General features: G+C 36.2%; 1 protein-coding gene across 2 annotated transcripts in view; it reads left to right on the plus strand.

Moving 5' to 3' along the window:
• LOC140416578 (transcription factor GATA-4-like) overlaps positions 1–20996 on the plus strand; it is a 55630-nt gene extending 34634 nt beyond the window's left edge. For both annotated transcript variants that reach the window (XM_072501136.1, XM_072501137.1), the window contains exons 4-6: positions 14460–14547; positions 19078–19202; positions 20366–20996. In XM_072501136.1, the coding sequence (XP_072357237.1) occupies positions 14460–14547; positions 19078–19202; positions 20366–20503 (351 nt within the window). In that variant the 3' untranslated portion in view covers positions 20504–20996. The remainder of the gene's footprint in view (positions 1–14459; positions 14548–19077; positions 19203–20365) is intronic.
• Positions 20997–27250: the final 6254 nt, after the last annotated feature.

Below are 27250 nucleotides of genomic sequence, written 5' to 3' on the forward strand. Positions count from 1 at the left end.
GTGTGTATATATATTCACTGTACATGCGTGTGTGTATATATATTCACTGTACATGCGTGTGTGTATATATATTCACTGTACATGCGTGTGTGTATATATATTCACTGTACATGCGTGTGTGTATATATATTCACTGTACATGCGTGTGTGTATATATATATATTCACTGTACATGCGTGTGTGTATATATATTCACTGTACATGCGCGTGTGTATATATATATATTCACTGTACATGCGCGTGTGTATATATATAGATTCACTGTACATGCGCGTGTGTATATATATATATTCACTGTACATGTGTGTGTCTATATATATATATTCACTGTACATGTGTGTGTCTATATATATATATTCACTGTACATGTGTGTGTCTATATATATACATTCACTGTACATGTGTGTGTCTATATATATACATTCACTGTACATGTGTGTGTGTGCATATATATATATACATATATATATATATATACATTTACTGTATGTGTGTGTAGATATACATATTCACTGCACATGTGTATGTATATATCTTCACTGTGTGTGTGTATATATATTCACTGTGCATATGTGTGCATATATATATATTCACTCTACGTGTGTGTGTGAATATTTTCACGTACGCATGAGTGTATATATATATATATATATATATATATATAGATTGTACCTGTATGTGTATAGGTACATATATACACTGTATGTGTGTATATATATGTATTCACTGTACATTGTGTGTGTGAATATATATACACATTCACTGTACACATGTGTGAATATATATATTCACTGTACATGTATGCATATATATATTCACTGTATGTGTGTATATATATATACACTGTATGTGTGTGTATATATATATATTCACACGTGTGTGTGTGTATATACATATTCACTGTAATTGTGTGTGTATATATACACATTCACCATACGTGTGTGTATATATATATTCACTGTGTGTGTGTATATATATACACATTTACTGTATGTGTGTGTGTGTATATATATATATTCACTGTACATGTGTATATATATATCTTCACTGTATGTGTGTGTGTATATATATATATTCACTGTACATGTGTGTGCATATATATATATTCACTGTACGTGTGTGTATATATATTCACTGTATGCGTGTGTGTGTATATATAAATATTGTACCTGTGTGTGTGTGTATATATATAAATACACTGTACGTGTCTTTATATATATATATTCATTGTACGTGTGTGTGTGTATATATTCACTGTGCGTGTGTGTGTGTATATATGTATATACATTCAATCTACGTGTGTGTATATATATTCACTGTACGTGTGTATACATATATTCACTGTATGCATATGTGTATATATATATTCACTATACATGTGTGTATATATATATTCACTGTACCTGTGTGTGTGTATATATTCACTGTACGTGTGTGTGTGTGTATATATATATATATACATTCACTGTATGTGTGTGTGTGTATATATATATATTCACTGTATGTGTGTGTGGGTATATATATATTTACTGAACGTGTGTGTGTATATATATATACACTCACTGTACGTGTGTGTGTGTGTGCATATATATTCACTGTATGTGTGTGTATATACATTTACTGAACGTGTGTGTGTATATATATATTCACTGTACATGTGTGTGCATATATATATTCACTGTACTTGTGTGTATATATTCACTGTACGCGTGAGTGTATATCGATATATTCATTGTACCTGTGTGTGTGTGTATATATATATTCCCTATGTGTTCATGTATATATATATTCACTGCACGTGTGTGTGTGTGTATATATATATATATTCACTGTACATTGTGTGTATATATACACACATTCACTGTACATATGTGTGCATACATATATATTCACTGTACATGTGTGTATATATATATTCACTGTATGTGTGTGTATATATTCACTGTACATGTGTGTGTATAAATATTCACTGTACATGTGTGTGTCTAAATATATACATTCACTGTACATGTGTATGTGCGTGTGTATATATATTCACTACGTGTGTGTGTCTATATACACACATTCACTGTACGTGTGTGTGTATATATATATTTACTGTATGTGTGTGTATATACATTTACTGTATGTGTGTGTATATATATATATTCACTTTACATGTGTATGTATATATCTTCAGTGTATGTGTGTGTATATATATATATATTCACTGTACATATGTGTGCATATTTTTATTCACTGTACGTGTGTGTGTGTATATTCACTGTACGCGTGAGTGTATATATATATATTCATTGTACCTGTATGTGTATAGGTACATATATCTTCACTGTACATGTGTGAGTATATATATATACATTTACTGTACATGTGTGTGCATATATATATATTCACTGTACGTGTGTGTATATATATTCACTATGCGTGTGTGTGTATATATAAATATTGTACCTGTGTGTGTGTATATATATATTCACTGTACGTGTCTTTATATATATATATATATATTCATTGTATGTGTGTGTGCCTTTATATTCACTGTGTGTGTGTGTGTGTGTGTATATATATATATATACACACACGTACAGTAAATGTATCGAAATACACACACATACAGTGAATGTATATATACTTTTGTACACACACAATGTACAGTGAATATATATATATATATATATATATACACACACATGTACAGTGAATATATATATATATACACACGTACAGTGAATGTATATATATATACACACAGACACATACAGTGAATATATACACACACGCACACAGGTACAGTGAATATATATATACACACATTCACTCTCCGTGTGTGTATATATCTATTCACTGTACATGTGTATATATATTCACTGCATGCATATGTGTATATATATATATTCACTGTACATGTGTGTATATATATATATTCACTGTACCTGTGTGTGTGTGTATATATTCACTGTATGTGTCTGTATATATATACATTCACTGTACGTGTGTATATATATATTCACTGTATGCGTGTGTGTATATATATATATTCACTGTACATGTGTGTGTATGTGTTCACTGTACATGTGTGTGTGCATATATGTATTCACTGTACCTGTGTGTGTGTGTGTATATATACATATATACATTCACTACATGTGTGTATATATATATTCACTGTACTTGTGTGTGCGTATATATATATATTCACTGTACCTGTGTGTATATATTCACTGTACATGTGTGTGTGTATATATATTCACTGTACATGTGTGTGTGTCTATATATATATACATTCACTGTACGTGTGTGTGTGCATATATTTAACTGTACATGTGTGTGTGTCTATATATATATTCACTCTATGTGTGTGTATATATTCACTGCACATGTGTGTATATATTCACTGTACGCGCGTGTGTATATACATATATATATTCCCTATGTGTGCATGTGTATATATATATTCACTGTATGTGTGTGTGTATACATTTTCACTGTACATGTGTGTGTATATATATATTCACTGTACATTGTGTGTGCATATAAGTATATATACATTCACTGTATGTGTATAGGTACATATATATTCACTGTACGTGTGTATACATCTGTATTCACTGTACATCGTGTGTGTGAATATATATATACACATTCACTGTACGTGTATGTGTATATATATATTCACTGTACATGTGTGCATATATATATTCACTGTATGTGTGTGTGTATATATATATTCACTGTATGTGTGTGTGTATATACATATTCACTGTGATTGTGTGTGTGTATATATATATTCACTGTAAATGTGTGTGCATATATATATATTCACTGTACATGTGTATATATATATTCACTGTATGCTTTTGTGTATATATATATATGTTCACTGTACATTGTGTGTGTGTATATATTCACTGTACATGTGTGTGTCTATATATATACATTCACTGTATATGTGTGTGTGTGTATATTCACTGTACATGTGTGTGTGTATATACACATTCACTGTACATGTATGTGTGTGCATATATATATATATATACATTTACTGTATGTGTGTGTGTAGATATACATATTCACTGCACATGTGTATGTATATATCTTCACTGTGTGTGTGTATATATATATATTCACTGTGCATATGTGTGCATATATATATATTCACTCTACGTGTGTGTGTGTATATATTCACTGTCCCCATGAGTGTATATATATATATATATATATATATAGATTGTACCTGTATGTGTATAGGTATATATATATACACTGTATGTGTGTGTATATATATATATTCACTACGTGTGTGTGTGTGTATATACATATTCACTGTAATTGTGTGTGTATATATACACATTCACCATACGTGTGTGTATATATATTCACTGTGTGTGTGTGTATATATACACATTTACTGTACATGTGTGTATACATATATATTCACTGTACATGTGTATATATATATCTTCACTGTATGTGTGTGTATATATATATATTCACTGTACATGTGTGTGCATATATATATTCACTGTACGTGTGTGTATATATATTCATTGTGTGTGTGTGTATATATATACACATTTACTGTACATGTGTGTGTATACATATATATTCACTGTACATGTGTATATATATATCTTCACTGTATGTGTGTGTATATATATTCACTGTACATGTGTGTGCATATATATATTCACTGTACATGTGTGTATATATATTCACTGTATGCGTGTGTGTGTATACATAAATATTGTACCTGTGTGTGTATATATATAAATACACTGTACGTGTCTTTATATGTATATATTCATTGTACGTGTGTGTATATATATTCACTGTGCGTGTGTGTATATATATATTCACTGTACATGTGTGTATATATAGTGTGTGTGCATATATGTATTCACTGTACCTCTGTGTGTGTATATATACAGATATACATTCACTACATGTGTGTATATATATTCACTGTACTTGTGTGTATATATACACACAATCACTGTACATATGTGTGCATACATATATATTCACTGTACATGTGTGTATATATATATATTCACTGTATGTGTGTGTACATATACACTGTACATGTGTGTGTATATATCTTCACTGTACATGTGTGTGTGTTTATATATACATTCACTGTACATGTGTATGTGCGTGTGTATATATATTCACTAAGTGTGTGTGTGTATATATATACACATTCTCTGTATGTGTGTGTATGTATATATATATATATATATATATTTACTGTATGTGTGTGTATATACATTTACTGTATGTGTGTGTATATATATATTCACTTTACATGTGTATGTATATAGCTTCAGTGTATGTGTGTATATATATATATATATATTCACTGTACATATGTGTGCATATATATATTCACTGTACTTGTGTGTGTATATATTCACTGTACGCGTGAGTGTATATATATATATATATATTCATTGTACCTGTATGTGTATAGGTACATATATATTCACTGTACATGTGTATATATGTGTATTCACTGTACATTGTGTGTGTGAATATATATATATACACATTCACTGTACGTGTATGTGTATATATATATTCACTGTACATGTGTGCATCTATATATTCACTGTATGTGTGTGTATATATATATTCATTGTATGTGTGTGTATATATATATTCACTTCATGTGTGTGTGTATATACATATTCACTGTAATTGTTTGTATATATATATATACATTCACTATATGTGTGTGTGTATATATTCACTGCATGTGTCAGTATATATACATTTACTGTACGTGTGTGCATATATATATTCACTGTACGTGTGTGTATATATATTCACTGTATGCGTGTGTGTGTATATATAAATATTGTACCTGTGTGTGTGTATATATATTTACTGTACGTGTCTTTATATATATATATTCACTGTATGTGTGTGTATATATATATCACACGTACAGTAAATGTATAGAAACACACACATACAGTGAATGTATATATACTTATGTACACACACAATGTACAGTGAATATATATATATACACACACATGTACAGTGAATATATATATACACACGTACAGTGAATGTATATATATACACAGACACATACAGTGAATATATACACACACCGGTACAGTGAATATATATATATTACACACATTCACTCTCCGTGTGTGTATATATATATTCACTGTACATGTGTATATATATTCACTGTACATGTGTGTGTATATATATATATATATTCACTGTACCTGTGTGTGTGTGTATATATTCACTGTATGTGTCTGTGTGTATATATATATATACATTCACTGTACGTGTGTATATATATATTCACTGTATGCGTGTGTGTATATATATATTCACTGTACATGTGTGTATATATAGTGTGTGTGCATATATGTATTCACTGTACCTGTGTGTGTGTGTATACATATATATATATTCCCTATGTGTGCATGTGTATATATATATATTCACTGTATGTGTGTGTGTATACATATTCACTGTAAATGTGTGTGTATATATATATATATATATATTTATTCACTGTACATTGTGTGTATATAAGTATATATACATTCACTGTATGTGTATAGGTACATATATATTCACTGTACGTGTGTATACATCTGTATTCACTGTACATTGTGTGTGTGAATATATATACACATTTACTGTACGTGCATGTGTATATATATATTCACTGTACATGTGTGCATATATATATTCACTGTATGTGTGTGTATATATATATTCACTGTATGTGTGTGTGTGTGTATATACATATTCACTGTGATTGTGTGTGTGTATATATATATATACATTCACTTTACGTGTGTGTGTGTATATTCACTGTATGTGTGTGTGTCTATATATACATTTACTGTACATGTGTGTGTATATATATATTCACTGTACATGTGTGTGCATATATATATATTCACTGTACGTGTGTGTATATATATTCACTGTATGCTTTTGTGTATATATATATATATTCACTGTACATTGTGTGTGTGTGTATATATACATACACTGTAAGTGTGTGTATTTCTATACATTTACTGTACGTGTATGTGTATATATATATATATATATTCACTGTACATGTGTATGTATATATCTTCATTGTATGTGTGTGTGTGTATATATATATTCACTGTGATTGTGTGTGTGTGTGTATATATATACATTCACTTTACGTGTGTGTTTGTATATATTCACTATGTGTGTGTGTATAAAGAGTACATTTACTGTACGTGTGTGTGTGTATATATATATTCACTGTACATGTGTGTGCATATATATATTCACTATGTGTGTGTATACATATTCACTGTATGCTTTTGTGTTTATATATATATATTCACTGTACATTGTGTGTGTGTGTGTACATATATATTCACTGTACGTATGTGTGTAACATATATATTCACTGTACATGTGTGTATATAAATATATTCACTGTATGTGTGTGTATATATTCACTGTATGTGTGTGTATATATTCACTGTACATGTGTGTATATATATTCACTGTATGTGTGTGTTTATATTCACTGTACATGTGTGTGTGTACATATATATATTCACTGTATGTGTGTGTATACATATTCACTGTACGTGTGTGTGTGTATATATATATATTCACTGTACATTGTGTGTGTATATATATATACATTCACTGTACATGTGTGTGTGTATATATATATATTCACTGTATGTGTGTGTGTATATATATACATTTACTGGACGTGTGTATATATATATATTCACTGTACGTGTGTGAATATATATGTATACATTCACTGTACGTGTGTGTGTATATATCTTCACTGTGTGTGTATATATATATTCAATGTACATATGTGTGCATATATATATTCATTGTACATGTGTGTGTATATATTCACTGTATGCGTGAGTGTATATATATACATATTCATTATACCTGTATGTGTATAGGTATATATATATTCACTGTACGTGTGTATGTACATGTATCCACTGTACATGGTGTGTGTCAATATATATATATATATATATACACATATACTCATTCACTGTACGTGTGTGTGTGTATATATATATATATATATATATTCACTGTACACGTGTGCATATATATATATTCACTGTATATGTGTGTATATATATATATTCACTGTATGTGTGTGTATATATATATTCACTAAACATGTGTGTGTGTATATACATATTCACTTTAATTTTGTGTGTATATATATTCACTGTATGTGTGTGTGTATATATACATTTACTGTACGTGTGTGTGTATATATAAATTCACTGTACATGTGTATATATATATCTTCACCCTATGTGTGTGTGTATATATATATATATATACTGTACGTGTGTGTATATATATTCACTATGTGTGTGTATATATATTCACTGTATGCTTATGTGTATATATATATTCACTGTACAGGTGTGTATATAATATATATATTCACTGTACCTGTGTGTGCATATTCACTGTACGTGTGTGCATATATATACATTCACTGTACATGTGTGTGTATATATATATTCACTGTACATTTGTATATATCTATTTACTGTATGCGTGTGTGTATATATATATTCACTGTATGCGCGTGTGTGTATATATATATACTGTGCGTATGTGTATATGTAGTCACTGTACATGTGTGTATATATATGTTCACTGTAAGTGTGTGTGCATATATGTATTCACTCTACATTTGTGTGTGTGTATATACATATATACATTCACTACATGTGTGTGTGTATATATATATATACACTGTACTTGTGTGTGCGTATATATATATATTCACTGTACCTGTGTGTGTATATATTCACTGTACCTGTGTGTGCATATTCACTGTACGTGTGTGCATATATATACATTCACTGTACATGTGTGTGTATATATATATATATATTCACTGTACATTTGTATATATCTATTTACTGTATGCGTGTGTGTGTATATATATATTCACTGTATGCGTGCGTGTGTATATATATATACTGTGCGTATGTGTATATGTAGTCACTGTACATGTGTGTATATATATGTTCACTGTAAGTGTGTGTGCATATATGTATTCACTGTACATTTGTGTGTGTGTATATACATATATACATTCACTACATGTGTGTGTGTATATATATATATAAACTGTACTTGTGTGTGCGTATATATATATATTCACTGTACCTGTGTGTGTATATATTCACTGTACATGTGTGTGTGTATATATTCACTGTACATGTGTGTGTGTATATATATATTCACTGTATGTGTGTGTATATATTCACTGTACATGTGTGTGTGTGTATATATATATTCACTGTACATGTGTATGTATATATCTTCACTGTATGTGTGTGTATATATATATATATTCACTGTACATATGTGTGCATATATATATTCACTGTACGTGTGTGTATATATTCACTGTACGCACGTGTGTTTGTATATATATATATTCATTGTATCTGTATGTGTATAGGTACATATATATTCACTGTACATGTGTATATATATGTATTCACTGTACATTGTGTGTGTGAATATATATACACATTCACTGTACGTGTGTGTGTATATACATATATTCCCTATATGTGCATGTGTATATATATTTATTCACTGTACTTGTGTGTGTGTGTATATATACATTTACTGTACGTGTGTGTATATATATATATTCACTGTACATGTGTATGTATATATCTTCATTGTATGTGTGTGTGTATATATATATATATTCACTGTACATGTGTATATATATATTCACTGTATGTATGCATGTGTGTATATATATATTCACTGTATGCGTGTGTGTATATATATATATTCACTGTACATGTGTGTGTATGTATTCACTGTACGTGTGTGTATATATATATTCACTAAGTGTGTGTGCATATATGTATTCACTGTACATGTGTGTGTGTGTATATACATATTCACTGTACATATGTGTGTATATCTTCACTGTATGCCTATGTGTGTATATATATATATTCACTGTACATGTGTGTGTATATATATTCACTGTACGTGCGTGTATATATATTCACTGTACGTGTGTGTATATATATATTCACTGTATGCATATGTGTATATATATATTCACTGTACCCATGTGTGTGTATATATATTCACTGTATGTGTGTGTGTATATATATGTACATTCACTGTATATGTGTGTGTATATATATATATATATATACATTCACTGTACATGTGTGTGTATATATATATATATACATTCACTACGTGTGTGTATATATATATATTCACTGTACCTGTGTGTGTATATATTCACTGTACATGTGTGTATATATATATATTCACTGCGCATGTGTGTGTGTATATATATATTCACTGTACGTATATGTATATAAATATATTCACTGTACGTGCGTGTATATAAATATATTCACTGTATGTGTCTGTATATATATATTCACTGTACGTGTGTGTGTGTATATATATTCACTGTACGTGTGTGTACATATATTCACTGTACGTGTGTGTGTGTATGTATATATTCACTGCACATGTGTGTGTATTCACTGTACTTGTGTGTGTATGTGTGTACTGTGCATGTGTATTATATTCACTGTACACGTGTATGTGTGTGTGTCATACACACTGTGCATGTGTATTATATTCACTGTACATGTGTGTAAATACATATTCACTGTACCTGTGTGTGTGTGTATATGGGTATATGTATATTTATATATTCACTGTGCATGTATGTGTGTATATATATATATTCACTGTGTGTGTGTGTATATATACACTGTGCGTGTGTGTATACATATATATTCACTGTATGTGGCTGTATGTATATATTCACTGTACGTGTGTGTGTATATTTATATTCACTGTATGTGTATGTGTATATATATATTCACTGTACATGTATGTGTATGTATATATATATTTACTGTATGTGTGTGCGTATGTATATATTTTCACTGTACGTGTGTCTGTGTATATATATATTCACAGTATGTGTGGCAATATATTAAAATATATATATATTCACTGTACATGTGTGTATATATATACATTCACTGTACATGTGTGTGTGTGTGTATATATAGACATTCACTGTACCTGTGTGCGTGTATATATATATATATATATATACTGTACACGTGTGTATATATATATATATATATATTCACTGTCTATGTATGTCTATATATTCACTACGTGTGTGTGTATAAATATTCACTGTGCTTGTGTGTATATTCACCGGACGTGCCTGTGTGTATCTTCACTGAATGTGTGTATATATATGTACAGTGAATATAAAATCACTGTACATAATATATATATATACATTCACTGTACCTGTGTGTGTATATATATATATTCACTGTGCATGTGTGTGTATATATACATTCACTGTACCTGTGTATAGTGTATAAATATACACACACACGTACAGTGAATATATACATACATCCACACACAGTGTAGTCACTGTACATGTGTGTAAATACATATATATTCACTGTACCTGTGTGTGTGTATATGGGTATATGTATATTTATATATTCGCTGTGCATGTATGTGTGTATATATATATATTCACTGTGTATGTGTATATATACACTGTGCGTGTGTGTATACATATATATTCACTGTGTGTGGGTGTATGTATATATTCACTGTACGTGTGTGTGTATATTTATGTTCACTATGTGTGTGTATATATATATATTCACTGTCTATGTCTGTATATATATTCACTACGTGTGTGTATATATATTCAATGTGCGTGTGTGTATATTGACTGAATGTGTGTATATATATATATGTACAGTGAATATAAAATCACTGTACGTGGTGTATGTACATAATATATATATATATTATAATCACTGTACATGTGTGTGGCTGTGTATATATATATATATGTACCTGTGTGTGTGTATAATCCCTGTGTGTGTGTATATATTCACTGTACATGTGTGTGTATATATATATTCGCTGCACATGTGTGTGTGTATATATATATTCACTGTACGTGTATGTATATAAATATATTCACTGTACATGCGTGTATATATATATATATATACTTACTGTATGTGTCTGTATGTATATATATTCACTGTACGTGTGTGTATATATATTCACTGTACGTGTGTGTACATATATTCACTGTACGTGTGTGTGTATATATATATTCATTGTACATGTGTGTGCGTATGTATATATTCACTGCACACGTCTGTGTGTGTGTATTCACTGTACTTGTGTGTGTGTGTGTGTGTGTGTGTGTGTGTGTACTGTGCATGTGTATTATATTCACTGTACACGTGTATGTGTGTGTGTCATACACACTGTGCATGTGTATTATATTCACTGTACATGTGTGTAAATACATATATATTCACTGTACCTGTGTGTGTATATGGGTATATGTATATTTATATATTCACTGTGCATGTATGTGTGTATATATATATTCACTATGTGTGTGTATATATACACTGTGCGTGTGTGTGTATATTTATATTCACTGTATGTGTGTGTATATATATATATATTCACTGTACATGTATGTGTATGTATATATATATTTACTGTATGTGTGTGCGTATGTATATATTTTCACTGTACGTGTGTGTGTATATATATATTCACAGTATGTGTGGCAATATATAAAAATATATATTCACTGTACATGTGTGTGTATATATATATACATTCACTGTACATGTGTGTGTGTATATATATATATATATATACATTCACTGTACCTGTGTGTGTGTGTGTATATATATATATACTGTACATGTGTGTGTGTGTATATATATATATATTTATTCACTGTCGATGTGTGTATATATATTCACTACGTGTGTGTGTATATATATTCACTATGCGCGTGTGTATATTCACTGGACGTGCCTGTGTGTATCTTCACTGATTGTGTGTATATATATGTACAGTGAATATATATATATATATATATATTCACTGTACATGTATGTGTATGTATATATATATATTTACTGTATGTGTGTGCGTATGTATATATTTTCACTGTACGTGTGTGTATATATATATTCACAGTATGTGTGGCAATATATAAAAATATATATTCACTGTACATGTGTGTATATATATACATTCACTGTACATGTGTGTGTGTGTGTGTGTGTACTGTGCATGTGTATTATATTCACTGTACACGTGTATGTGTGTGTGTCATACACACTGTGCATGTGTATTATATTCACTGTACATGTGTGTAAATACATATATATTCACTGTACCTGTGTGTGTATATGGGTATATGTATATTTATATATTCACTGTGCATGTATGTGTGTATATATATATTCACTATGTGTGTGTATATATACACTGTGCGTGTGTGTATACATATATATTCACTGTGTGTGGGTGTATGTATATATTCACTGTACGTGTGTGTGTATATTTATATTCACTGTATGTGTGTGTATATATATATATTCACTGTACATGTATGTGTATGTATATATATATTTACTGTATGTGTGTGCGTATGTATATATTTTCACTGTACGTGTGTGTGTATATATATATTCACAGTATGTGTGGCAATATACAAAAATATATATTCACTGTACATGTGTGTATATATATACATTCACTGTACATGTGTGTGAATATATATACATTCACTGTACCTGTGTGTGTGTGTGTGTGTGTACTGTACATGTGTGTGTGTATATATATATATATATACACACACATATATATATATATATTCACTGTCTATGTGTGTATATATATTCACTACGTGTGTGTGTATATATATTCACTATGCGCGTGTGTATATTCACTGGACGTGCCTGTGTGTATCTTCACTGATTGTGTGTATATATATGTACAGTGAATATTAAATCACTGTACATAATATATATATACATTCACTGTACCTGTGTGTATATAAATATTCACTGTGCGTGTGTGTGTGTATATATTCACTGTACCTGTGTATATATATATATATATATTCGCTGTATGTGTGTGTATATATATATTCACTGTCTATGTGTGTATATATATTCACTACGTGTGTGTGTATATATATTCAATGTGCGTGTGTATATATTCACTGAATGTGTGTGTATATATATATATATGTACAGTGAATATAAAATCACTGTACGTGGTGTATGTACATAATATATATATATTATAATCACTGTACATGCGTGTGGCTGTGTATATATATATATATATATGTACCTGTGTGTGTGTATAATCCCTGTGTGTGTGTATATATGTATAATCACTGTTTGTGTGTGTGTATAATCACTGTGCATGTGTGTGATACATATATATATATATATCACTATTAATGTGTGTGTGAATGTATATTTATATATGTATATAATATATAGTTTTGCTTATCAAGCCCTCATTTCATTTGGCAGATACCACGACCTTTAGCAATGAGAAAAGAGGGAATTCAGACCAGGAAACGGAAACCAAAGATCGTGAACAAAGACACTCCTCCTGCAGGTGTACAGTAGTCTCCAGTGCGGATGGCTTTTATTATGCAATCTTTTCAGCTTTTCTGCTAAGACATTGAGAGTCCGTAGAGTCATCTGTGAAAATGCATTGGTAAAATGTGTCAACGGGCAGGGAGCTTTCATTGCAAATTATTTTTTAAAAACGACTTGTTCTTTAAAGGTATTTCATGCTGCAATTCATCGCGGTAGGTTCTGGGGCAAGTGTGAGGAAGACTTTTGTCTTTTACATGATTCAAAGTCTACAAATACTTAAACGGAAAGAGTAAATGTTGGCACAGATCATTTAATTAAATCAAGGGCACTTCTTTTCATAGAATCTCTACAGTGCCGAAGGAGGCCTTTTGGCCCATCGAGTCTGGACCGACACTTGGAACGAGCACCCTGCCTAGGCCCACACCCTGACCCTATCCCTGTAAACCCACCTAACTTTATTTTGGACACCAAGGAGCAATTTAGTATGGCCAATCCAACTAATCTGCACATCTTTGCACTGTGGGACGAAACCAGAGCACCCGGAGGAAACCCACGCCACGGGGTGAAAGTGCAAACTCCACACAGACAGTCACCCAAGGCCGGAATTGAACCCGGGTACCTGGCGCTGTGAGGCAGTAGTGCTAACTGCCCCTGACAGATTAGTGGCTGTTACAGAGGTATCTTCCGAAAGACGACGTGGATTGAACCACCTACCGTACCGGCGGGAGCAGACGGCGCAGGCGGGCTCCGGGGTCCTGGGGCACCGCAGGACGATCTGGCCCCGGGGGGGTGCCCCCACGGTGGCCTGGCCCGCGATCGGGACCCACCGATCGGCGGGCGGGCCTGTGCCGTGGGGACACTCTTTTTCTTCCGCCTTCGCCATGGTCTCCACTATGGCGGAGGCAGAAGAGACCCCCTCCACTGCTCATGCGCGGGGATGCCGTGAGCGTCCACTGACGCTCCCGCGCATGCGTCGCCCGGCGAAGTCCTTTCGGCGCCGGCTGCCGTGGTGCCAAAGGCCTTTCCCGCCAGCCGGCGGGGCAGAAATCACTCCAGCGTGGGCCTAGCCCCTCAAGGTAAGGGCTTGGCCCCTAAAGGTGCGGAGGATTCCGCACCTTTGGGGCAGCGCGACACCAGAGTGGTTCACGCCACTCCATTACGCCGGATTCCCCCGCCCCGCTGAGTAGGGGAGAATCCCGCCCCTTGTATATGATTCTATACAAAAATGCTTTCTCTGATTCTTAAATGGGCTAAAATGTGTTGAAAACAGTATGTCCATGTTAGGGGAGGGTTGTTCAGATTTTAAATATCTGGAAGCTCAATCGTTGCGCACGTTCAAGACAGATCAAATCGATTCCTGGATACTAGTGATATCATGGGATATGGGGCTAGGTGGGAAAGTGATGGTGTAGTAACTGATTAGCCATGATCTAATTGAATGGGCTCAATGGACCAAATGGCCTACTCCTGCTTCTATTTCCAATGAGATATTCAGCCAAGCAGGGTAATAGAGACAGGTGGCACCAGCAGTACCAGGGCACCAGCCTGCGAAGGGGTTGAATCCCAAAGCCTCAGGTACCTCAGGAATCTGCACATTAGAACAAGGCTTACTGTCTTGCTTTAACATACAGTTTTGCCAGAAGTGATCCCACCCATTGTGGGAGGGATTCGCATTGCATTGAAACTCACGAGGCATTGAGAGCTGGGTAGACCCCAAGAGCGGGGTTTTCTGATTTTCAACAGGCTCTTTGCGCTTAGGCGAGCTGCTTTTCCGGCGCAGCATGGCTGTTGGATCGCGTCCAATATTCCACGTGCAGTCTCACCAAGGCCCTGTATAATTGCAGCAAGACGTCCTTGCTCCTGTACTCAAATCCGCTTGCTGTGAAGGCCAACATATTATTTTCCTTCTTTCCCGCTGCTGCACCTGCACACTTAACTTCAGTGACAGGTGTACGAGGACACCCAGGTCTCGTTGCACATTTCGCTTTCAATCTGTAGCCATTCAGATTATTTGCCTTCCTGTTTTTGCTACAAAATGGATAGCCTCACATTTATCCACATTATACTGCATCTGCCCACTCACTCAACTTGTTCAAATCACACTGAAGTATCTCTGCATCCTCTTCACAGCTCACCCTCTCATTCAGCTTTGTGTCATCTGCAAATTTGGAGATATTGCACTTATTTCCCTTCCCTCAATTAAGTAATTAGATATGTTGTGAATAGTTGCGGTCCTAGCACTGATCCCTGCAGTCCCCCACTAGCCACTGCCTGCCATTTGGAAAAAGGCCCATTTATTCCTACTTTGTTTCCTGTCTACCAACCAGTTTTCTATCCACCTCGATACATTACCCCCGGTCCTAGGCGTTTTAATTTTACACTCTTATGTGGAACTTTGTCGAAAGCCTTCTGAAAGTCCAAATAAACCACACCACTGGCTCCCCCTCGTCAACTCTACTGGTTACATCCTCGAAGAATTCCAGTGGATTTGTCAAGCATGATTTCTCTTTCGTAAATCCATGCTGACTCTGTCTGATCCCATCACTGCTCAGCTATTAATCCTTTGAAAACGGACTCTAGCATTGATGTCACGCTGACTAGTCTAAAATTCTCTGTTTTCTCTCTACCACCCTTTTTAAACAGTGTGGTTACTATCCCCAAGAACTGTTCCAGAGTGTATAGAATCTTGGAAGATGACCGCCAATGCTTCCACTATTTTTAGAGCCACTTCCTTAAATACTCTGGGATGTAGGTTATCAGGCCCTGGGGATTTATCGGCCTTCAATCCGATCAATTTCCCCAACATCATTTCCCTACTCATACTGATTTCCTTCCATTCCTCCCTCTCTCTAAACCCTGTATTCCCCAACATTTCTGGTACGTAGGGCCTCGGTTTATCATCTCATCTGAAAGACAGCATCTCTGATAGCCTAATGGATAAGGACTTTAATAATTTCCTTAATATCCCACAAACCACTGTTTTAAAACTGATTTTCTATAATGTGAGCTACCTTGCTCACATAGTAGAAGAATGCAATGGTTTAGAGTGCAGCAATGCCAGAGCAACTTTGTGCTTATTTTAGCATTGTTTCATACTCCGCACATGCATGTGTGCATGTACACACGCACGGTTGGAGAGAGTTATTTTCTTACCATAGTTCAGGTTGTATATTTAAATAAAATCATCTTCCAGCATTGTCACTCATACAGATTAACCTCGGAGAAAAACAAATTACTGCGGATGCTGGAATCTGAAACCAAAGAGAAAATGCTGGAAAATCTCAGCAGGTCTGGCAGCATCTGTAGGGAGAGAAAAGAGCTAATGTTTCGAGTCCAGATGATCCTTTGTCAAAGCTAAAAGACAGAGAAAGTGGGAAATATTTATACTGTGAAGTGAGAATGAAAGATGAGTCATAGCCACAGAAACCCAGGGAAACGGGGTGCTAATGGCCACAGAAACCAAGGGCAAAGAGTGCTAATGGCAGTCCCCAGAGAGAACGAAAGGTGTGAAAGGTCAAACAGCAGAGAAACTAACAGGTGAGGGTAAACTGTGACAGATATAGATGTGGGAGGAGGGGAAGGGGGAAGCAAAGGGGAGAAAGGGTAAAGAAAGGTGGATAAGATTGGGGGGGGGGGGTAAATATATATAAAGAAAGACAAGAAAGAAAGAAATGGTAAAGGACAGTTAAAATAAAATGGGATGAAAACAAATGGGTCGAGGTGGGGTAGAGCTAATCATCTGAAGTTGTTGAATTCGATAGAATTCTATACAGATTAACCTTGTTGGACACAATTCAGGGAACAACAGGATCTAGTACTTAATTTTGAGAAAGGGTCTTGAACCCAAAATACTAATGTTCCATTTTAATTTACAAATGTTGTCTATTTTTGGTTTAGTTGGCTCTTTAATCTATTGAATAACTTGGTTGAAAACTTATCATCGTGTTAATGCATATTAAGGTTTCAGCATCACACCTATCAGTCTAATAATATGCAGAATAAGCATAATCTCCAAATATTAGGCAGTTATTTCAGAATGTATCACAGCATTTTGTTACCTTTACTGAGATGAAGCACTTTTTAAAAAACTATTTGCTCTTGAACTGAGTGGCTTACCAGGCCATTTCCGAGGTCAATCGACAACATTGCTGTGGGTCTCGAGATTACGACCAGACCAGGTAATAACAGCAGGTTTCCTTCCCTGAAGGACATTAGTGAATTAGATAGGTTTTTACAACAATCATGGTCACCATTACTGAGACTAGCTTTCAATTCCAGCCATTTTATGAATTGAATTTAAATTCTACCAGCTGCGTGGTGGGATTTGAACCCGTCCCCAGATCATTGCCTTGTCCTCTAGATTACGAGGTCAGTGACAATACTTCTATGCTACTGTCTCCTCAACTGCTCTTTTTCTCAATGTTGTCTCCTTTTAAAAGCCATGCTGTAAGAAACATTTAAATTGAACCTACTGATGAAATGTATTTATTTGTTAGGGTTGCTGTGATGATTGTAAAACTTGAATACTTCTCTTTTTGTTATTTAGTACCTTTCTCGAGTCTGCCATCCACCCCCAGTAGCACTGCTGTTGGTGCATTAGAACTTATCACACCAAAGACTGAGCCAGGCCTTTACTCATCTGCATGTAGAGTCCAGAAGGTCAGCTCACAGGTAGGATCAGTGAAAGAGACCTTGTTGTGCTTTTCCTTTATCCAATGTATTCATGAAAAGGCATCTCAATCAATACATTCATTATAAAAATGGTGTCATGCTACAAGCGACTAAAAGGTAAAAATTCTGTCTCCATAGTGGCACAACTGGGCATCTCACTCATTGCCGGAAGTGAATCTGCCACTCGTAGATAGGGTAAAACTTGGCATATGGGCTTTCCACACACCCTGCTGAATGTAACCACAAAGCCTCGCCAAATATTTCCCACCAATGGCCAGCCTGCTTGACAAACTGCCTGTTTTGTTAGGCTGGAAATATGCCATGGAGAAGATATATCAGCAGGGGACGAGTGGAAGGGGCAGGGAAGGGAGCTAGCAGATTTGGACATTGCAACACAGTGGACCTGATATTATGGGGACGAAACTGACAACATGGGGAGGGATGGGATTGAATTTTGTGGTTGGGGAATCCCAATCAATAGGTGCGTTGAGTGTGGGCACCAGCCAATTGTATGGTTCCGATCATGTGGCTGTGAGCTTTTTCGGTCCAGGGACAAACACCATTGTTTCTCCTGGCCCACAAGCAGCACAATAAAAGTACTTTTCTAACTGATCCAGTCCCTCATGATCCTTGTTGTCTGCTGGGAATGTTAAGGCTTGGCTTCCTTGAGTTTAGAATTTTTAAAAAAAATAGTTAAAACTGAGGCGCGCCACTTTCTTTCTAAGATATTTTAATGATCTACCCGCCTCCTGAGAGTGGCATGATTGCCCACCAACTCTCACCACACCCATTCTTGACCATGACCCCCTCCAGTAACCCCAGAGGAGAGTGGGTTGTGTTCAGGATTTAGAACTTTAAAATGTTTACCTTCCCATTCAACCCCAGCCCCAACCATCCACGGTGATAAATCCCCCTCATACATTAGAAAAGCTTGAAAATGGCTGAATGCACAACTGCATATGAATTCCGATCCATGGAAATAAAAACCCAGAACACTTCTTGGCAAAATAGCACAGGATAAGAGATTACTGTCACATTTATTTGGGTCAAGATGTTAATACTCTGAGATACTGGTAATACTCTGAGACACTCCAAACATAACTTAGACTTGCCAAACGCTATGCAGACTCCGCTTTAACTGCTACCATATCCTTTGCTTCCAGGACACATCAATGGTAGGTGGCAATAGCCTTCGCTTCAGCCTTCCAGCTCTGAAACTGACAAACGCTAGTGAAGCAGCCACAAGTCGAGATTCCAAGGTGGGAAAACCTTACCCCTGGGGCAGCATGGAACTAGTCTGACACCAAAGAGACCTCCGAAAACTACACAGATGGAGTTTGCAGCTGAAATTTGTTTTATCTGAATGAAAACGGGAAATGATTTTTTTAAAAAAGAAGATAAAAGAATGCCAGGAAGCGAAATCAAATGGAATGCTGGATCATATCATGTTATAAATTTTTTTAAAAGTGAGTGTTACAAAAATGATGTATTACTACCGAGGCTTAACACCATCTAAATTCACTGTAGGTGACCTTGGTACATTTCTGATCCAACATTATTCGTAATTAAGTGCCTTTTTTTGGACCACCACTTGCTGTATGTCTCTAACTTTCCACTTGTAAATGGATATTTTGGAGTGTACTCCCCGGACAGTTGCAGATGTGGAACAGTTTAAACAAACCTTGCCTTGGGTAAAAATACAACCATGTTTCATAGAGAAATTATTTTTTCTTAGTGTAATAGTTCTATATGGATGGTTCAGGATTAAAATAAAAGCGATTTGTTAAAAATTCAGATGGTCTCCCAGCTATTGGTGTCATTCCTACAGCTGGGTATGAATCGTCTGCCACTGAATAATTTCCTTGTGTGCAAACCTTTCCATTCTACTTCCCACAGCTCTTGCAGTATTTACTACCGAAAGAATATTGGAACATATAATGATACCATTAGTTTATTTGTTTGTGTGTATGTGCGTTCAGGCATACGTATGTGTGTGTGTATATATATATATGTGCTGTGGTCAGTGTTTAAGGGGTGAAACTGATTAATCCAGCAGTGCTAAACAGGCTTGTAGTAAATCGGTAGCCATTTTTTCATCTTGTCTAATCGTCTTTCTATTGACATTCGCAGAATATTAGGTCATTTTTGAGGCTCATTTTCTTAGTTTCATTGTTTGTTTGCACTTGGCGTGAAAAAATTAAAAACCTTGGCAATAGTTTCCAAATCAATGAGAAGGAGAATCCCATACAGTAAAAAAAATTGACTGCTGATTTTGCTACGAGCCTGTTTTGCACTGCTGGGATGGACTGGTTAGGCGTCTATTATATTTGTATATAATTAATAACAGTTTCCGGAAATGTCGTTTTGTTGCATTTCACAGCTCACTTATTGACAAAATGATACTGCACACAATGGTTCATTTTTGATTCTCCCAGAAGGCCTATTATAATTTGCCAAAAGCAAAGTGAAGCAGGATAGTATGGAAACTAAATTGAGGTGTGATAATCTGATGTAACTGTCATGATATCCACATTAACATATCATGGTGCAATCACACACACACACCGATGGACAGGTAGTTGGACCAACCAACACACACACAACATCGCAGCCAATCACCAGTGAGAGCACACGCACTATAAAACAGGGAACACCACAGTTCCTGCTCATTCTACCAGGAGATAGCTCAGAGCACAGAGCTCACAGCGTGCCACTCAGACATACACCATGTGCTGAGTGCCTCACTAAGATAGTGCTAGGGCTGGGTCCACAGGTCAGCTGGTGAAGTACGAACCACAGCCAGAAGTTAATAGTTATTATTGTACAGAATAATAAAACAGAGTTGTACCATCTACAACCGCGTTGGTTCGTTTGTGTATCGGAACACTCAACACGACATGGAACACCCAACACGACAGTAACATGTGGAATGAAGGTAATAGATTCTCCCAGGGAGCAAGACATATCTACCAACAGGCATACATTGAGAAGAGATTACATATAGGGTCGCACACCATCTTTACATTGCTGGGAAGAGCTTTATTGACTGAACTACATGTGTTTATTATAGGCAGGCAGTATGTGAGCTCCACATACAAGGCATTGACCCAGGGAGTTGAGAATTCTGCTCCAGCTGTGTGACTCATCTCTATAGACTCCTGGCAACCATGTTTAAAATTCAGCAAAATATCTACTTTCTTTCCTTCTATATCTGAAACCTGTAAAGTAAACACTGGGCTAAATAGCTGGCTTGTAATGCAGAACAAGGCAGCAGCATAGGTTCAATTCCCGTACCAGCCTCCCCAAACAGGCGCCAGAATGTGGCAACTAGGGTTTTTTCACAGTAACTTCATTGAAGCCTACTTGTGACAATAAGCAATTATTATTATTATTTATAATTTGGACAAGCACAAAACAGCACAAATGGAGTGCACCAAGGTTAATCTAAAATCACTATGTAATCAAATATCACCTCCAAAGGAATTTGATTTTAAGTTGTGCTTCTTCTTGCAATGAAATAACTCTTACTGATTTCAATCCATAGTGTACAGTTATTTGACACACTACTGCATTTTGCCTTTGAATTTTTAGGAATTTTAAATAGCTTCTTCAATATGCACCAGGGTAGAAATATAGAATACATTCAAAGTGTAGTTGGATCAGGGGTACTGACTGCATTAAAAGTAGGTTGCATGCAGTAAGGATTTCTAGTCGTACTTCAATTTGAAGTTGCAGATGTTAGAACAATTAATATTGAGGTCTCTCATTAAGAAAGGCCCGATTAGCTAGGGAAATATGAAGGTAATTTACCACACGCATGCTCATAGTGGAGAAATGTGCCCCATGATTTCAATGAACATGTAGTTTGCCACACTGGGGAAGTTAGGGTACGATAGCACCTGATTCCTGTGGAAACATACCACCACAGTTGGTATACCTCTTATCAGGCAACCAGATTACCACATGGTCACTTTCCAATATAGTCACTTTCATATTTGCTTCCGTCAGGCAGCACGGTGGCGCAGTGGTTAGCACTGCTGCCTCACGGCGCCGAGGACTCAGGTTCGAACCCAGCCCCGGGTCACTGTCCGTGTGGAGTTTGCACATTCTCCCCGTGTCTCCATGGGTCTCAAACCCGCAACCCAAAGATGTGGAGGGTAGGTGGATTGGCCACACTAAATTGCCCAATTATTGGATTTTTAAAAAAAAATTTGCTTCTGTAATTCCAGTCGACTAAGATCTGGGACAGAAAGAGAAACCAGATAAGCTGGGTGAAGGAGTAGTATTTTGCAATGATATTATTTATTGAAATAAGTGGCCTTTGGAGGGGTGGGGTTAATCAAGTCCCTTTGACTTTAAGTTTCAGGTGCCTTTAAGGAAGCAAATATTTCTACATGAATACTCTACAAAACATGCATTGTACAAATTGATTGTATTCTGAACATGTGACTGAATGGTGCACTTGATAAATTAGTGGCCTGGATTTTGCTGTAGGAGCAAATCATCGGGTGCCTGCACGCAGTCAGGAAGTTGTGGTGTGTGTTGTCTTGCATCTCCAAAAGCTTCACTCTAATAATATCTCAACAATCACATATGTGGAAGTGCGTGAAGTTGCAGTACTTCCCACTAGATAGCCACCAAGACCAGAAAAAGTTAGGGCTTATCTATTCAAGTTTTTACTGGAGTGGTAAATCTCAATTATTGCCAAATAACCTCACTGACACTGACATTTTAATTTTACAAATGTAGAGTCTCATCCCGTCGGTTGGGATTCCCCACCCTCTGCATGCTTTCTGGCAGTGGAAGCGACTAGCCATTGGTTGGCAGTCTCGATGGTGTCTATGGAATTTTGCATGGGTTGCCCATCCAACCATCGGGGAACACACCATTGGGATTGCCTTCAGTGGGAAGGAAGATCCCGCTGGCCTTTAGATATTAACTACAATTGGATAGCTAAAGCAATTAAATTCAAAATACTTTTTTCTTTCCGTCTCTTTTATTTCTTTCTTTCTTTTGTTCACATTATTTGACTTTCTGTGCATGATTTGGCATCAAATTAAATTTTCTAACTTATGCTTCCTGATTTAGAGTCTGTGCGTTTCAGTGAGGATTTTTCAATCTGAATAGGTAAATAAAAGGCCATTACCTGCACAATTCATACAGATCCCAGCTGGAGGTTGTAGTGCTGTTTTGAATCTCTGATGACCACAAATCTCAATGCAAAGGTCTGCAGGCGAATGTAAAAGGACTTTGTGGAAGATAATTCTTGGATAGGGTGTGTGGACAGCCTGGGTCATGTTGACATTGAAAAGGAGGAGGTGTTGTATTGGGTCTTTTAAAAGATATTAAGGGATATAAGGGAAGCATGGTAGCACAGTGGTTAACACAGTTGGTTCACAGCTCCAGGGCCCCAGGTTCAATTCCAGGCTTGGGTCACTGTGCGGAGTCTGCACATTCTCCCCGTGTTTGCGTGGGTTTCCTCCGGGTGCTCCGGTTTCCTCCCACTGCCCAAAGATGTGCAGATTAGGTGGATTGGTCATGATAAATTGCCCTTAGTGCCCCAAAAAGGTTAGGTGGAGTTACTGGGTTATGGCGATAGATATGTTGGAGGCGTGAGCTTAAGTGGGGTGCTCTTTCCAAGGGTCGGTGCAAACCCGATGGGCCGAATGGCCTCTTTCTGCACTGAAAATTCTATGATATGTCTCCTCGGCTTGTTGGGATTTACCCAGAATACTGAGGTAAGCAAGGGAAGAAAGAAATTGCTGGGGGGCCCTGACTGACATCGTTGTATCCTCATTGGCTGCAGGTGAGATCCCAGAGGACTGGAGAATAGCTAATGTGGTACCGCTGTTTAAGAAAGCTCGCAGGGATAATTCTGGAAACTATAGGCTGGTGCACCTCATGTCGGTAATAGGTAAATTATTGGAGCGAATTCTCAGGGACAGGATTCATACCTATTTGGAAACAAATGGACTCATTAGCGATAGACAACATGGTTTTGTGAAGGGGAGTTTGTGCCTCACTAACTTGATCGAGTTTTTTGAGTAGGTACCAAAGATGATTGATTGGGGAGGGCTGTGGATGTTGTTTACATGGACTTCAGTAAAGCCTTTGACAATGTGCCTCATGGCAGTCTGGTATAAAAGGTGAAGTCACACGGGATCAGAGGTGAGGTGGTAAGCTGGATACAGAACTGGCTCGGTCACAGAAGGCAAAGGGTAGCAGTAGAAGGGTGTTTTTCTGAATGGAAGGTTGTGACTAGCGACGATCCACATGGATCTGTGCTGGGGCCTCTGTTGTTTGTAGTGTACATAAACAATTTGGAGGAAAATGTACCAGGCCTGATTAGTAAGTTCGCGACTGACACCAAGGTTGGTGGAGTGGCAGACAGTGTTGAGGATTGTCAGAGGATACAGCAGGACACAGATAGGTTGCAGACTTGGACAGAGAAATGGCAAATGGAGTTTAATCCAGACAAATGTGAGGTAATGCATTTTGGTTGGTCTAACATAGAGGGGAAATATACCGTAAATGGCAAGACTTTTAGGAATATAGAAAGTCAGAAAGATTTGGGCGTGCAGGTCCACAGATCTTTGAAAGTGGCAACACAAGTGGACAAGGTAGTCCAGAAAGCATACGGAATGCTTACCTTCATTGGACGGGGCATTGAGTATAAAAACTGGCAAGTCATGCTGCAGTTGTATAGATCCTTGGTAAGGCCGCACTTGGAATATTGCACACAATTGTGGTCGGCACACTACCAGAAGGATGTGGAGGCTTTGGAGAGGGTGCAGATGAGGTTGACCTGGATGTTGCCTGGTTTGGAGCGTGTTAGCTATTTAGAGAGGCTGAATAGACACAGACTATTTCATTAGAACAACGGAGGTTAAGGGGTGACCTGATAGAGGTCTACAAGTTTATGAGGGGCATGGATAGAGTGGATGGACAGGCACTCTTTCCCAGAGTGGAGAGGTCAGTCACCAGGGGCATAGGTTTAAGGTCTGTGGGGCAAAGTTTTGAGGACATGTGCGAGGCTTTTCTTTACACAGAGGATTGTGAGTGCCTGGAATGCGTTGCCAGGGGAGGTTGTGGAAGCAGATACATTAACGCCATTCAAAATGCAGCTTGACAAATACATGGATAGGATGGATATAGAAGGATACGGCATAAGGAAGTGCTGAGGGTTCTGGCCAAGGTTAGTATCATGACCGGTACAGGCTTGGAGGGCTGAAGGGCCAGTTCCTGTGCTGTGTTCTTTGTCAGTGTAATTAATGGCATATGCAATTCTGAAGCTGCTGATTGCATAATCCAAGCCAATGATATAAGCGGAATAGAGGCTTGTTAATCATCACTTGGCAGATAACATTGAGTACATTGCAACACAGATCAAAAATCTTCTGTAAGCCTCAGCAGATAATGGGTCTACCTATTGTAGCACAAAGCCAGATGAAGCAAAGAGTTTGAGGTTTGATATGTATCTTATGTCAGCTGGGGTTAGCAGCAGAATTATGGAACCATTGCCCAAAATTTTCAGGCCTGTGCTAGTTCCCACTTTTCAACTAGAGCCATCTGCTCTAGTATCATGTAGCTTCTATGTACTCTTCTTTTGAAAATAGGATCAGAAGTGCGAAGCCAAAATTGGTTATAAAACTGAGTGCGGAAAATAAAAATCTGTCACTGCCTAATCTCCATCAGGTGACTCTTGACAAAGATGGATAGAGGTGTAGGTGTGTGGCCATGGTATGTGTTTCCTTGTCTCAGCTCAGGCAACACATTTTAGGCGAAGACAAGCCTGGGAGACTCCCTCCAGCTAAATCACCCACTGATACTAATGTTCGGGCTCACACATGAAGAATGAGAATTTTGAGAAAGACTTTGGACGAGATTTGATGTCTCTGCAGCAATGAGCACCGTCAGGACAAATAAAGGAAGAGCTACAAGGAAAGGAAGAGGATTATTGAATCTTTTGTAAATTTAAGCTTCAGGCCTTTATAAGAAGTGAATATCAACCCAGATTTTGCCTTTGTAATGAGGGCGAAGCGTTGAGG

Source organism: Scyliorhinus torazame, chromosome 1 (genome assembly GCF_047496885.1).
Source record: "Scyliorhinus torazame isolate Kashiwa2021f chromosome 1, sScyTor2.1, whole genome shotgun sequence".
In the NCBI taxonomy this organism is placed as follows: domain Eukaryota; kingdom Metazoa; phylum Chordata; class Chondrichthyes; order Carcharhiniformes; family Scyliorhinidae; genus Scyliorhinus; species Scyliorhinus torazame.